This window comes from Sesamum indicum, linkage group LG2 (assembly GCF_026168435.1).
Source record: "Sesamum indicum cultivar Baizhima isolate 11 linkage group LG2, ASM2616843v1, whole genome shotgun sequence".
Taxonomy (NCBI): Eukaryota; Viridiplantae; Streptophyta; class Magnoliopsida; order Lamiales; family Pedaliaceae; genus Sesamum; species Sesamum indicum.
In genome coordinates this window covers 14,342,153-14,358,848 of record NC_142658.1, presented here as the reverse complement: position 1 = coordinate 14,358,848, position 16,696 = coordinate 14,342,153, and the positions used below count along the sequence as shown (strand labels likewise).

Below are 16,696 nucleotides of genomic sequence, written 5' to 3'. Positions count from 1 at the left end.
ACATCTGAATTTTCTCAATCAACAACAATATACATTAATTATCAATTTCAAATATATATATATAATTAATCAATAACTATTATTATAATAAATTAATAACTCATACTAATGAAATTAGAGATCATATAACTTTAATTTCATAAACTAAATTAGACATTACAGACATGAAATATGGCTTTCGGACATGATGAGATGGATGGTGAAAGTGCCACATTTGACACGGTTTTAGTAGGTGAAGTGCGTTGCAGTTAAAAGACCACTTTTGATGCTCTCTGGTCGGTTTCTTTCTGGGACGGTAGTATTGGCAACTACCTCTTGTGGGACAATCCAGCAACTTCCATTGGCTGTTAGAATTTCCAATTATTATATGCAAAATCTAAACATTTGTAAACTCCAATTCTAGTAGCTTCTTTCCAGTGTTCCTATGTTGGGGGTTCGATTGTTCTAGATTTTGACATCACACAGAAGTCAACAGCGAATACTGCATCGCCAAGTATTATCACTTTGATTATATAGGGTTTTATAATAATATTTTTCAGTGTAAGTGGAGGTCTATGCTTGGTAGCGGTCATGATTATCTTAAAATTCTAAGTGTTAATTACCACTACAAAATTAGATAAAGCATCCCTATATATTGTTATAGCATTTATAAGAGTAATTATAGTTTAGTCGAATCAAATCAATCACAAAGTAAATATGATATATTTGTCATGTGATTAGTCACTTTTCTTTAACTTCACACTCAATATACGAAAAGTTTTTTATACTTTTCGTACAATTGATTCATGTTCGACCAAACTGAGTTTGAATTAGAATTTTTCATATAATCAAGCCACATGTCCTATAATTAAGGTATGAGATTTTATGTTAACTAGTTGAACTGATCTAATCGAAACAAAAAATTAACCCAAACAAAAAAAATATGAATACTTATCTTATTTGAACATTTAATCATAAAGTATTTTTGGTGTTAGGATTTATCTTCAAATGGAATTGGTGAAATTTTATAGTGTCTTCGCAGTTTTGGAGAAATTAAGTATGCGTAGTCATCTCCAACAAAGGGCAAATATGTCATGTTAGAATTCAACGGACTTGTCATGTTTGGAGGAGTGTATGTAGTTGATGGACCTTCCTCATTCTTTGTAGTAGAAGGAGCAGTTGGATGTTGAAGGTAGTAGAAGGACATACCTCATTGTGTACGGTAGATGGACTTGTCTCATTAGTTGGATCACAAGTGATAGTCGGTCATGAATGGACGATGGAATACCATATTTGGACAAAATTCGTAAGTTGTTGTTGGGCTCAACGGTGGATAGCCCTCAATTGTGCCAATGACTGAAAATTCATAGTGACATTGTCACTGTCTATTATGAGTTGTCCAAGTTGTTCAGTCCGCGAACATAACTCAAAAAATTAGATATCTCGTGCACTAATTTCACTATATACATTTCAAAAAAAACCCAAAATGCTTGCCAAATAATGCTAGTCACTAGGGTTTATTGAACGATATCCGAGGTTGTTTGTCGCTCTAAGTTCGCGTGATATTTGGATTCAAGTGATTTGGTGATACCAGTTTATATAATCCAGGACAATATCACAATCAATTTTAATCTGGCCTTACCACCATTAATGGTTGCACGTCGATCCATTGTACAATATAATCCCAATAGAACTATGCCCAATCTTGTTCATGACTTCCTCGTCTATCGAGTGAATGTAAACTTCGTTCACTTCCCAATGAGTTTGGAGAAATGTCTTGAACCATGCTAAATTATTGAAGCACCTATTCTAGGTGATGCATTACCACGATTGCACAGTGAATCAACGAGCATTTTATGTGCCATGGTGTTCGTAAGGCATAAAATGACAATGGTTGAATATTAGGCCCTCATCCACCATATGTTGTCCAGATAAACTACAACATCATATCATTGGATCAATACATTAGGATCTATATGTCAAGAAATATACTATATCATCACCACATATACATTTATTTCATGTTGTCCAATGTATTCTTAATAATGCAGAGGGCATTATGAGTCATATGTGTCCTGAATATATGCTATGACTACCTAAAAAAAAAATGTACCAACAAAAAGTTTAACTAAACAATTTCATAATTATTTCACTATTATAATTATAAATGAATTAAGCATACCGTGCAGCATATATATGGTGGAACATGGAGGATGTTTTCATTTATAATTCCATTTATGCCAATATTTTTTTAAATATTAAAAATGCACATCTCTTATAATTTTTTTTTTGCATTAAATAAAGATTTTTTCCTATTTTTTCAACTCTGATGTCTTTTCTAAAAAAAATACGAAAAAAAAGTAGTAGTGTGAGTGAATTTGAAATTGGAATTTAATTGATATGAGTTAGAAAACGATCTACCTATAATAAAGACAAATAACTTTTTAAAAGGATTATCTAACCTCTCGTGATTGTATTGTGAATAGTCACTGTTTATTACGAAACTCCACTGCTTCGAACATTATCTAGACGTTTCTTTAAAAAAAAAAAATTATCTTTAAACTTTCTATGCTTTCCTTTTTATTTAATATTTTATCACATTATTGCTTGTATACTTTAATATTTTGTATATTTTATGTAAAGTAAAATGTTATCATTCAAATACTTGCAAAACTGACATAAGATCATTGTTATCTATTTTGAATCATAAGGTTGATATCCCTCCCCCCCCCCCTACCCCTCAGATTACTTTACAGTGCATTTGGATTAATATTCTTTGAACTTGTTTGGATCATTAGAAATTTAAAGAATTCAAAATTTTTTAATTCTATTTTTAAATTATATTTTTTCGAATGTTGACAATTTTTAAATTCTTTATCTATAGAGTAATTCGAGATATCTTATCCAAATTCTTTACTCAAATAAAAAAACTTTAATCCAAATACCAAATTATAAAATTTTATCACTTCCACTCCATTACAACTTATTAACACAATCAAATTCCGCATCACAACAAAATTAATGTACATCATAAGAGTGTCGAAGTGGGGACAAAATCCTGAAAAATTCAAGAAATAAATTGGACAGAAACACTATTCCCCCTGTCTAATTATTAACCCTGCATTCGGGACCAGGGCCCTTAGGAAACCTCCATTTATCCCTGCAGTAATCATATACCATGTGTTCCCTTCGTACCCTCTTCAACCTCTCCCTGTTTCTCCTGTCCATCTCCACTTTTAGCATAGGTTTCGTCGAAAAATCAGTAGAATTGCAGGACGAACTTCTTGTCCTGTACGACCAAATGCAACCATCTACCGAGAAATTTCGGTACGATGCAGTGAATGGTCCTAATGACCAATTAGTTTTAACCCGGCCACCCTGTGTAGCCCAGTCATCCGCATTCCACACACTCGAATATATTCTCATCGGCTGATCTTTGGGGAACGGAACGCCTAATTTCTCCATGTTCTTGAATACCCGTATGGGTATGTCGTCGACATAGAACCTGAAAGAAAACTAGAGAAATTGTTAAAACGTAACGTGAGTATCACTGCAATAAAAGGTAATAGTACTCACAAAACATTGTTACATGATAATTTTAAAGTTGTCAAAATTAATTTTCAAAAACTTATTAGTAACGAAAATTTGTGTAAGTTGTCACTATTAATAATCAATGCTCATAATTATTATTATTGTCACCAACTCGTTACTATATATCTATCACTTATTATCACTATTAGAACTATAAAATTATTACACTGACAGAATAAAATTTCTATCGATTAATATATATTTTTTTCGTCTAGAGTATAATTAATGGGTAGTTTGAAGAGGAAAGAATTTAAATTTTCCTTACATAATGCATTTGGGGTTCCAGAGAATGGAATATGTATGAAAATCTTGTGTCGGGTCGAACCACAGGAAGAATTGCTGTTCTCTATCACCTTTGCCTTGTGTGTACACATTTGTGTGGAGAGTGTAGGGATTACCACTTGAATTTCCAAGAAACTCAAAGTCTATCTCATCGCGGTGCTCTCCTTCTGATGACATCTGAGATCACATTATTACAAACATTCACATATAAGTAATTAATAGTTTAAGATTGTACTAATTAACAAGCATAGCAAAATTTTAATTCAGATCGGAGCTGATCATATTTAGATTAATTATATGATAAGTACAATACATTTTTGCGGTAACGAAAGTGACCGATCACATAACAGTGTGTCACGCTTGTTCTGCGATTAGTTTGATTCTGCCAAATCTAATTCGGATAAGAATTTTCAAAAACATATGGGTCAATGCAGTGTGTACAAATCTTACATAATAAGTTGTGACAGTGCCTGCGGAGTTTCCAGGGATGAGCTTGATTTGCATGTCGATCTTACCAAACAACAATTCTTTCTTAGACTCGAAGCCTGAGCCAGACAGTCTGTCGAGGGAAAGGGTAAGAAGCTCGCCGTCCTCCAGCATTCGGGCTCGGTCTTCGCCCCACGAGATGATAAAGTGACGCTGAAATGTACCATTTCCAATCACTACAGTTGGCCTGCTGTCTCAAATTAAATTAGAAAAAACAATTGTAGTTTTAGATCCTTAAAAATATGAATATATGTTTAAGGTAATAATTAATACTCTGGATTCAATGAAATTGTTTAGGCTTAATTGCAAGTTTAGTCCAACAACTATAATCATTTAACATATTAGTCCTGGAATTAATTATAGTCATCAGCACATAATTGACAGATATCACTTTCTGGCCAACTTTAGAAATTCTGATCAAATTTATTTTAAAATGAAAGAATTAAAAAAAGTGGACGACCAATTTACAAACCTAACAAATTATAAAATCAAAATGACAAATAAATATAATTAAAAAATTAAAAATATAATTGTAAGTAAGTCAAATATTTATTTATATATTCCCAATAATGTAATTGGGAAGATTGAATTCTTGGTCCCTTGGATAAGATCGTGAATAGGGATAAGCGTAATTTTATACTGAGTTTTATCCTTTGGCCCCTTTATTCACTTTGGATAGTATCGGTTTTTGTTGTTTACATCCCACTTTCCATTGTCTTGTCTTCCATTTTTAGCTGCTTTCTCAATTTTGCTCAATTTCTAGATTTTAGGGTTCTGCCGTAGTTTCTTGGCTTCAATAGGCCATTAAAAAAAAATATTATTCCCTACAAAATTAATGATTATGATGAAAGAATATTAAAAATAATATAAAATTGATGAAAAAATTAACTTTTTTGCTAAAAAAAAAGTTATTTGTCACTGTTAAAACTCATGGTAAAAAAAAAAATTCATAGCTTTTAGCAATGAAAAATGTTTTAGCCACTTTTACAAAAATTACGGTCAACAATCCTTGTATGGTTGTGGTTAATGATTATTTGCTATAATTAATATTAATCATGACAATTAGTCATGATTAAATGTTATACATTCTAATAATTAATTCTTGGTCTTGCCATTGTAAATTCACAAATAACATTCGGATAGTGAAGAAAAGCCTTAATCACACAAATAAAAAAAAAAAACTATTGGCCACAATATTAGTGTCTATGGCTAAAAACCATGATAAATAATTATTATTAACTACTATTAAATAAAATCGATACAAAAATTTTGCTATCATGAAAAAATTATTTGCCACGACTAAAAGCCATGGTGAAAATATTTAGCCACATTTGCAAAAAATATGGTTAAAACCCGTTGTATAGCCATGGTTAATAACTATTTGCTACAACTATTTGTTATCAATCATAATAATTAATTGTAGTTAAATGTTATAATTCTTCTAATGTGAGAAAATTCAACAGATATCTCATATATTATTTTGCTAAATTTAAGCACACAATACGATCATAATTAAATGAACAACCAAGATATAATTAACGAAAAGGATAGATTCTTTCCAATATATACGTAAAATTCAATTTATAAACATAAGTATAGAACGTGGGAAATTCACACATTTAGCTAAACTTAATGAAATAAAATAATCTTAGTATATACAATACATATTTACTCAGAAAAAGAATCAGCCCTCAAGAAGAAACACAGTTGCCCCATGGCGCCTAAGCAAAATGAACCAAGTGATCATCCAACTTTCATTTCCCCACCAATATTTATCCTACATTGTACCAATTAAGTTCTCTGTTTCAATGGTTATTACATATATATTAATCTTCAACCTTCCTGTAACTAAACTTTCAGATAAACACACACACAGACAAACTTTAACGTGCAAATTACACACACACAATATATATATAGACACACATACCTTGTTATGGTTTCCACATTCCGACGAGCCACAGAGATTGTCTGAGAAATAATGACATCCACCTGCAAGAAAGCAGACACAGAGCGAGAGAGCGAGAGAGAGAGCGAGAGAGAGAGAGAGAGAGAGAGGGAGTTCATATATACACAGTACCAAAACAATTATTCAGTACAATTTCTGTTGGAAAGAGAAGGAGGAAGAGAAGGGTAGGTAGTGGACCTTGAAGACAAAGATGGCAGAAAAGATGATAAATCCCAAGTAAGGAAGAAATAACTTGTGGGAACGAGGTTGTTGGGGATTAATCCTCGATCTCAATGCCCCAACCATTGGTTTCGTCATCGATCGTGAATATGTATATAACACTAACTAGTTCATGTAATAAGGAGTGATGATGAGATATATGATGAATATAATAGTGTGCGCATGCATTTTCATGAATATTTCATCACCCCTACCTCTATTGCCTTTTGGTTTGACTTGTTGTTGGCCAGAAATTCACAAGTGACAAAGCCATGCCTACCCTTACCCTCTCCTCTTTCGGCTATTTATTAATTTCACCTACCAATTTATTACGTACATTATCTCTGTCTCTATTACTAAAGTTTCCCCAAGACTTTTGTGTGTTTCCGCTTTTCTTTTTAGAGGATTAATCAATATAATATATGGTTGGCCCATTTCATTTTCTATTTCACTCGTGTTCTATCTTCTATTTCATTTAACATGCACACATTAAAGAAATTAGAGTAAATTTGTTGGTTTTATAAACGAAATATTTTTATATTATAATTATAAAGAAGTTTTAATGTTGTAAAACTTTGTAGCTTGCCTTAGCAAAAGATTTGAAAAGTACCACCAAAATTTTACTAGCAAATATTTTGAATTGTAAAGTTTATGTCAAAATGTTGAGATTTCTCAAGTGAAAGATGAATAGGAAATGAAGGAAAAGAGAAGCCATTTCACCTAACTAACTCTAGCATCCAACTTAATAATGTGTCCCAATCAACAGTTACATAAATGACTCACCATGACAACAAAGAAAATGCCTATACATAAAAACACGCTTAAGGAAAACACGACTTCTACTACTGCAATTGTCATTTTCAACCTTTATCCAACATATCATTATCAGTACCAGCACCTGCAATTTCATGAACGACTGCGACACAAGGAGAAGCTGTTGCAGTATCAGTGTCAACTTTAACAACCTCCCTGCAAGAGGGTTTGGATTGAAGGAAACCAGACCCAACTTGGAGAGCATTAAACCAAAGACTTTGAGTGGAAGAATTTAGTGAACATATCAGCGAGCTAAATCTAAACTCCGAACGTGTGATGAAGCAATAAAACCTTCGTCATAAGCCTCTCGAACAAGGTAACGGTCCAATTCGATATGTGTAGTCCTCTCATTGAAAATAGGGTTAACAAGGATGTGAAGGGCAAATTTTTATCACAAAACAGAATAGGGAGGGGGAGAGCATGATCCTTGAGGATATAGGAGATCCAACGCAATTTGCAAATAGTAGCGGCCATACTCCAATACTCTGCTTCAGCTGTGCACCAGGCAATGAACATTTGTTTCTTAGTTTTCCACGAAAGTAGAGCATCACCAAGAAATATACAAAAAGTGGTGAGAGACCACATTGAATTAGAGTAAGAAGCCCAATCAGTGTCACAATATCTTTTGAGTTCCAAGTTGTTATATGGGAAGCAAAAAATACCCTTAGAGGGATGCCCTTTAAGGTACTTGGCCACATGAGCTGCAGCTGCCCAATGAGCTTCACAAGGATGAGTAAAAATCTAGTTCAATTGCTGCACATTTTGAGATATATCGGGTGATGAGTGTCGAATCCACAAAAAATAATTTTTACGAACACTTTTGTAGAAGTGTGGGTAGGATCGAATCCACAGCGATTGGTTTTAATTTCTTCAAAAATAAAAATAATTAGGGGGTTTATGATTGTGAAGAAGAATAAAAGTAAAAACTAAATTAAATTAAAAAGCTAATAAAATTAGATCTGGGCAGATGTGGGATGGGTTTGCCATCGCTAGTTTCTAACGTAAATTAGCGATGAATTTCAATATTTAACAAGAAATTTGTGTTCATACGAAAGACATTATTTCTTATAGTATTATATTACTGTTACCATTATTATTAGGAATATATAATTACATTTACACCCTTGGCTTATTATCTATTTACACAAAAAAACTCTTACCTTCTGATAAACAGACATATACCTACAAAAAGCATCAACATTTGCATAACCCACTTTTATTTTTCTGAAAATCATACGTACCAAAAAAGCGTCAATATAGTTACACAAATTGTTAGAAATGGTAATCAAAAACCAATTCAATTGACGATTTTGGGAACCATTTAGCAATCTTTATGAATGTAATATTATCTTGATAAATGTAATAAGCATTCATTTGTGGCACCATGTGTTTGTTGTATTTACTATTTACGTTGAAAGGTATTTTAGCGTCACAACAAATGCCCACAGACCAATTGAATAGAGTTATTTATTTTTTTATTAAACCAATGGATGACATTTGTTGGGTTGTGCATTGGATGACAGCTATGAAACCAACTTCTAAGGGTTGGTCTAAAACGTTCTAAGTCGATGACTCCGAGACTATCAATTAAAACATTCGAGCTCGAGTCAAGCCAACTTGAGTTTGAGCTCAATCCTCTCTGTTCATCAGTTCGCGAGCTTTTTGCATTTATTTTTTGTTTTTAAAAATTTATATATTTAATTTTATATTCAATACTTTATCAATTTTATACTCAAAATTGATGATATATTATAAATATTAATCAATTTCATACATTTTATGTTGGATAATAATAAATTATGATTCTTTTATTTATACATTTAATCTTTATACAAAAATAAATTTAATCAACAACTTAGTAAATTATAATATTTTTATAATTAAAATTATTATTTAATATGACACATATAAATTTTATGTCATATTTTAATATATATTTGTATTGTGTTGTACTTTTTTTAATTGAAAGGTAATTCACTTATGATTTTTTTTTATCAATTTTTGAGTTTTGTATTTATATCAAGATACATATTATGCATTATGCAATCTATTTTATTACTTATAAAGTTATGTCGAAATTTAGTGATCCCTATGAATTAATCTATATAATGATAATAATAATAATAATAATAATAATAATAATAATAATAATAATAATAATAATAATAATGGTTGAACAATTTTAATTATTTTAATTGTTATATTATTATATATATAATGAGATAAAAAAAGTTTAAACATTAATAATTATGATATCTTAATATCCGAACACTCAATTCATATCAAATTTAAATTTATATAAGACTGTATCCATTAGATCATATCAGATGGTATAATTTAAAATCACATGGTCTGATTCAATGATACACTGTCTTGAATGATTACTTTTATGTTGTGAGTACAATATCTCGACATCCGTATATCCAATAAGTCTAAAACTTTACCAAATGTATTTTTCTATAAGTTTGATCATATCTAACGGTTTGATCTGAATTTTGATGGCCCGATGAACCCATGTTGTTTAACAATATATGATGATAGTTACATCAATATAATACTAACATTTATAAATATATAATTTTTTTTCAGATTGTGAACATATATTAATCTCAACTATAAAATATTTTGGCAAAATTTCACTTTTGGTCCTGCGCTTTAGGTGCTCAACACTTGTAGTCCCAAAACCCTAATTTTTTAACACTTTTAGTCCCGCGCTGTTAAAAACTGACGGAAACGGCACGTGACGTGTCACGTGCCGTTAGTCAGCTGGTATGGTCCATGTTGGTCAACGGCAAAATATCACTTTTGGTCCCACTAGATAGGATCATTCTCACTTTTGGTCCCACGCTTTACGTTTTCAACACTTGTAGTCCCAAAACCCTAATGGAGAGTGGGACTGAGACATTCCAGGACAACAACGGCAAGTTCTCGACGGTTCCTTTTAGTGAAAGCTTAATCTTCATCAAAAGCAACTCAACATCTGAAGCAGAGTGAGTGAGAGTGTGAAGAATGCAAATGCAGAGAGATAGAGAGGCCTAAGAGCCGCCATGAATGAGGCTGAGAAGGAAAAAGAAACTTAGTGTGAGAGGGTTCTTTGTTTGAGCTGAGTTCATTGAGTCATCCTCTGGACCAAATCTTGCAACTTCTCAGTCAAATACCACTGGTATGGTAAAAAAATTTTATGTTCATCTCATTAAACTCATTTTTCTTAATCCATGTTCATCTCATTAAGCTGATTTTTTGTAGACAAGTGAACACATGCTCCACAACTTTACACAATGCTCAAAAGTGAACCAATTTTCTGTTAGTGGAGTCCCTTGTCTCACAAAAGGAGGAAAGAATTTTGTCACAATGACAAACTTAAGTGCAGCATTGGATGCAACTAAAAAGAAGAAGAAGAAAATAGCTAAGAAGGCAAAATGAGAGGAATTTTACAACATTACATACAAAATTTTTCAAAAATTTTGCTGATCGATAATGGTCTTCCATACAACATTACAACTCTTTTACAAAACCAAACAACAACAACAAGAAATAAACAAATCATTGTCCCCTGAAAACACACCCAAACCCAAGAAAAAAAATTAAATAAGATGCTAAAAACACACCCAAACCATCTGATATCGAAACGTAAGAGTAATCATTCAACATGGTGTATCGTTCAATCAGGCCATATGATTTTAAATCATACCGTCTGATATGATCTAATAGACACAATCTTGTATATATTTAAATTTCGTATGAATCAGGTGCCCAAATTTTAAGATATCGTAATTATTGATTAAACTTTTTAATCTCATTATATATCTAATAAAAATAATAATTAGAATTGTTCAACCATCATCATCATCATTATATAAAGCATTTCTACCTATTTTCAAATGTTGAAAACTGAAATTGAAAATGAAAACACAACCAAACGGGCCCTAGGGTTTTGGGACTATAAGTGTTGAACACGTAAAGCGTGGGATCAAAAGTGAGAATAACGCTATCTAGTGGGACCAAAAGTGATATTTTACCGTTGACCAACATGGACCATACCAGCTGGCTAACGGCACGTGACTCTGTCAGTTTTTAACGGCGCGGAGCTAAAAGTGTTAAAAAATTAGGGTTTTGGGACTACAAGTGTTGAGCACCTAAAGCGGGGGACCAAAAGTGAGAATGACCCTCTTTAGTGGGACCAAAAGTGAAATTTTGCCAAATATTTTTATGTAATTCGATTGCATTATTTCAGATAATGAATATTTTTCTACAATTTTTAAATTATTCAGTATGAATCTCTTTTTTGGTATATTTTACTAATTATATTACTACTAAACTATTAGTAGTTTATATTTATAACAATAAATTAAAATTTAATACTATATTTTGGTTTATTTATAACATAGTATACATTATGCAATCTATTTTATTACTTATAAATTTATATAAAAATGATGATTCGATCCCATGATTTAATCTAATAATAATAATAAATAAATAATAAAAAAAATTACCAAGCTCGAGCTCAAGCCTAATTCTTGCAAATCGAGCTCGACTCGTTGTCACCCCTACTTACAACTATAGTTAAAAGAGCCAGGTCGCCCCTTCCCCACCACTCACCTCCTTTGTGCCTATGTATGTGTTTCTTATCTTCTTTTTCCCTTTTATAAACATCACTTGTAATTTATACCAACTTAAACAAGCGTACGAGTAATTGATTAGTAGTCCAATGATGTCTTAACTTTGTTGAGGTTCTGTGGTCCTATTATGAATTCAAATTGTACCGAATATGTAGGTACTTGTCTCACTTTATATGAATTATTGTAATTTATTTACAATTATATTGATGTATAGATTGAATCAATTTAATATTTTAAAGAAGTAATTAATTGATAGAGAAATTTTGGATTAAAGATTGAGGTAAAAGTTGTTGACCAGCCAAGATTTGAAACCGTGTGTGAGAGTGGGGAAATGGGTTGTAACTAGCTGCGCGGCATCCTTTTCCTATCGGCCATGATCTGTGTCCAGCTCAAATCACTTTACCCCCACAACTTGCTGCTTCCGCCGAAGCTTCCCATCGCCTCACCAACCCCCCAATTTCCACCCCCTATAAATATCATCCCATAATCCACTACTCTCATTGTCTTAGCTCTACACACTCAATTTCCTGATACTCAAAACTCTCTTGACAGCAGCGTTATTAATTATGCAGAAACCAATGGCTTCTTTGAGCTATAGTTCGCTATTATTCCTGACAACCCTTTTGATCAGCTGGTTCATGGTTTCATCCTCAGCCAATTTCTATCAAGATTTCGACATCACATGGGGCGACGGCCGAGCCAGGATTCTCGACAATGGCCAACTTTTAACTCTTTCGCTTGATAAGGCCTCCGGCTCTGGATTCCAGTCCAAGAACGAGTTCCTGTTTGGCAAGATTGATATGCAGCTCAAACTTGTCCCTGGAAACTCTGCTGGCACTGTCACTGCCTATTATGTGAGCATCCATACATAGACAAAAGCTCTTGTCATTTTCGGTTTCTGTTCATGCACTAAAATGGTTGTCTGTTGTTGCAGTTGTCATCACAAGGACCAACCCACGATGAAATAGACTTTGAGTTCTTGGGCAACCTCAGCGGCGATCCTTATATTCTTCATACCAATGTGTACAGCCAAGGAAAAGGCGGCAGGGAGCAGCAGTTCTATCTCTGGTTCGATCCCACTGCCGACTTCCACACCTATTCCATCCTCTGGAATCCCCAGCGCATCATGTAACTACTCTTCCCTACAATTGCTTTACACCTTGTTTGAAACGTAGGAACAAAATTACACGATTCTGTGGCAGCGTAATTGAAACATCGGTGGATTCATTCGCTCTTCTTGTATATTGTGACTTAAATTTGGTGGTTCATGCACAGATTTTCAGTGGACGGGACACCAATAAGAGAGTTCAAGAACCCAGAATCAGTGGGTGTGGCGTACCCAAAGAACCAGCCGATGAGGTTATACTCCAGCCTCTGGAATGCAGATGACTGGGCGACAAGAGGCGGGCTAGTGAAGACTGATTGGTCACAAGCTCCATTCACTGCCTCATACCGGAATTTCAATGCGGATGCCTGCGTTTGGGGCTCTGGCTCATCTTCTTGCAGTTCCAGCTCTCCTTCAACTGGAAACAGTACTAATGGGGGGTGGCTGAATGAAGAATTGGACGCAACAAGCCAAGAAAGGCTGAAATGGGTGCAGAAGAATTACATGATATACAATTACTGCGCGGATGCTAAGCGGTTCCCTCAGCAGTTCCCTCCGGAGTGTGGCATCAATTGATTAATATAGAGCATACTACTGCGGGAGAAATATGGTGTAGAGATTTTCAGTTCATTCTTGGTTCTTAGGACAACTACATAGATATATTCTTTTATTACTTTTATTTTATTGATGGCTTTTTGTAAGGGAATGAGTAAGTTAAGTGTGGGAGTCTAATGTAAGATTGCTATGTGCTCGAAAGTTTGTGATGGTTAAAATAGACGTTGCAAAGGACTTGCAATAAATTGAGAAAAACACATTATTGATGAGTAATTCACTTGTTTAAGAAATAACATGCGAATTCAGAATATTCTTGCCGAAATCTGAATCAACTACATGATCCAACCCTGAACCTAAATCGATTAGGTAATTATGACAACTCGCGAAATAAGCATATCACAATTATTATGTATTACAATTTAAAGCATATTACAATTATTATATATTACAAAGCATATTACAATTATTATATATTACAAGTTAAATTTAGTTTGACTGGACCTGATTTCAAACTGATTTCAAAAACTTTCCCAAGGTCGAAGCCAAGACAAATCCTCCAGAAAAAGACAATCAATCCAAATGTAATAGCTGCTGTAATCTAACATCTCTCCAGTAATCCAAAACTTAGCTATTTTTCGTGTACAGTTTTAGAATTTTACAATTATCTTATCTTTAAATGATCTAAAAACCTCCAACGAGGTTATGTTTTTATTTTTTCTTTCTAAAGTTTTTCCAGACACCATCAATTTGTGGGACTTATCATTAAAATTAAAGAAAAGCAAGGGGAGAAAAAACTGACAGGGAAAAGAAGTTGCATTAATACAATTTTCATTACATTCATCCCATAAACTCAAATGGGCAGAAGGGTCTGAGTATACAGAAACACATTGTGCCATTCATATCGTACCCTATCCCTGTCATCTCCAAAATAGACAAGCACTTTCGATGTTCTATTCCCTGGATTATAACAAACGATTTTATTCGGTATAGACAGCACGATTTCAAACAAATCATCACCTTCTCGGACCACGTTCAACACAGAATAGATGTAATACCTTCCAATTCCAGACCTCTGATTGCCCTCTACATCCAGAAACTCGTGTACTCCAATGTATCTCACCATCTCCGGGAATTCGGATCCTATGGTACCAAGATTCACCCGGTACCGCAAGAACCACCCCGAATAGTCATTCTGTAGTTCGTAGATATCAATTGACGAATCCCGGGTGATATTCGTTTCAATATCCACCAAATGCAAATGTCCCCCGGATTGTCCCAGATGCCACGACCTTTCCATGGCTTGAACTTCACTTTGGATGAAAGGCATCCGCAGAAATCCCAGGCTCTCTTCTTCAACTTTGAAGTAAAAAGACCCGCCGCCTGTCGAATCGAGGTAGTGAATTCGTTTGTTCCAGTACACCCCACGTCCGCGGAATAGGATTCCGGCGCGGATATTGAGAAACGGGCCCTGGCAAATTTTCCAGGAACCCGTTTCCGATGAGAAGATTTGGATCTCGAATTCGGGCCCGTCAGGGGGGTTACAGTGGCGGAAGCATATGACCTTGTAATGGGGTGATTCCCGGGGATCAAATGCCAAGTCCATGGTGACAATCGGCCTTTCTGCCAGCATTTGAAGCGAAGGAAGTGGGCTGGATTTCTTGGTTGTTGGATTGGAGACGAAGTAAATAACATCAGTATCATGCCAGCTTGGGGGTGAAACCAAAAGGCATAGCAATAAACCATTGCATGAGCTGAAAATGGTTAAATTGGAAGCAAAGGGCGTGATTCTCAAGAAATCAAGAATTGGGACAGGGCCGAAGCTTGGCCGGGAGGTGACGTTTGGTTCGACGGCGAGGGTGAGATATAGGAGGGATGGATATTGATACAAGAAGAGGCCGGAAGTTGAGGGGTTGGGGTTTTGGAGAGAGTGATTTCGGGCGAAGTAGGGGCTGGAAATGAGATTGAGCCACTGGATTGAGACGCACTTGAATCTGAGGAGAGATTTTGTGGGCAGACGAAGAAGGATTTCTGTCAGCAGGTCTTCGTTTGCAGCTACTATTTCTGCAGATCTTTTGGTCATGACTGTAAATTTCTCACCAGAGTATGAACCCAAGTTTTGATTTGTGGCTGTATATATAATTTCTTTTTATAATATATAATGCTTGCATGGCTCATACGTGGCACGTATATAGACAGCTTCTGCTACAAATGTTGACAGGACAAATAAGGTGCTGTCCTTGCTCTCTCTCTCTCTCTTTCTCTCCATATATATATAGAGAGAGAGACTAGATTATATATATATATATATTTATTATTGTCTTTTCTTATATTTCTAGGTGCCAGGGTTGAGATTGTTGGTGGGTTTTATTAAGTGTGCAGGTAGCAATTAATCAATGTGAGGTTAGAGTTTGCGTGTTGCAATTCAAAAGTGACGTTTTCGTGATGCTTTAAATCTGGGTGGTTGAAGTGAATCTGGATGTAATATTATATAGGGAGTTGGAAATATCCTTGTAATGTTATTAGAAGAATAACAAGGAGATATCTTCCAAATCCAAAAAAAAACAAGGAGATATCTTCTGTTGATAATCATTGGGTCAAAGTAATTCAATCAAACACAATCTTAAATCAAATTAGATTAATTACACTTAAATTCCTTTAAAAATATGAAATTATATTTTATTTAAAAACAAAAATCTAAAAATATATTTATACCCTTCTTAAATATTCTTCATTTACACCTGACCAACTTCTGTTAAGAATTAAACAAAAGATACTAACGTTAACCCAAAAAGTTACATAATTTTTTAAATTTTGTCTCTCATTTAACATTCTCATGTATATTTTTGTACTTATAAAATAAAAAATATAATATCTATATTAATATAAAAGGAAAAGCTCTCCACACTCACAAACAGTAATTAATGATATTGTTGCACTAATTTTTTATAATGCCAAAAATATTGTTCAACTAATAGAATAACTACTTTATTCAACTTTTTAAATTTTACATTCATTGATAAATTAATTTTCTTTTCTTTCTCTCTTTGTGTTTCTCAATGTGATATATTGATTTATATATTTTACTTTTATTAATAA

The 16,696-nt window shown here is 33.7% G+C and overlaps 3 protein-coding genes across 5 annotated transcripts; 1 reads left to right on the top strand and 2 right to left on the bottom strand.

The window, feature by feature from the left end:
• Nucleotides 1-2,928: 2,928 nt before the first annotated feature.
• Nucleotides 2,929-6,771, bottom strand: LOC105155676 (xyloglucan endotransglucosylase protein 7). 3 transcript variants are annotated; one of them, XM_011071595.3, is made up of 5 exons: nt 6,485-6,771; nt 6,269-6,330; nt 4,303-4,528; nt 3,836-4,029; nt 2,929-3,484 (listed from the first exon to the last, which is right to left on the bottom strand). In XM_011071595.3, the coding sequence occupies exons 1-5, from the start codon at nt 6,602-6,604 to the stop codon at nt 3,085-3,087; spliced, it is 1,002 nt and encodes a 333-aa protein (XP_011069897.1). In that variant the 5' UTR covers nt 6,605-6,771; the 3' UTR covers nt 2,929-3,084. The 3 variants fall into 3 exon arrangements, with proteins under 3 accessions (XP_011069897.1, XP_011069898.1, XP_088733944.1); XM_011071596.3 differs by having other exon boundaries at nt 4,303-4,525; XM_088877818.1 differs by lacking the exon at nt 6,485-6,771 and having other exon boundaries at nt 4,303-4,491; nt 6,269-6,421.
• Nucleotides 6,772-12,434: 5,663 nt separating this feature from the next.
• On the top strand, nt 12,435-13,873 carry LOC105155675 (putative xyloglucan endotransglucosylase/hydrolase protein 23). Its single transcript, XM_011071594.3, has 3 exons — nt 12,435-12,794; nt 12,875-13,068; nt 13,216-13,873. Exons 1-3 carry the CDS (start codon nt 12,507-12,509, stop codon nt 13,619-13,621), a joined length of 888 nt encoding a protein of 295 aa, XP_011069896.1. The 5' UTR covers nt 12,435-12,506; the 3' UTR covers nt 13,622-13,873.
• Nucleotides 13,874-14,395: 522 nt separating this feature from the next.
• On the bottom strand, nt 14,396-15,799 carry LOC105155674 (F-box protein At5g07610). The gene has a single exon (XM_011071593.3). It carries the CDS (start codon nt 15,678-15,680, stop codon nt 14,451-14,453), a length of 1,230 nt encoding a protein of 409 aa, XP_011069895.1. The 5' UTR covers nt 15,681-15,799; the 3' UTR covers nt 14,396-14,450.
• Nucleotides 15,800-16,696: the final 897 nt, after the last annotated feature.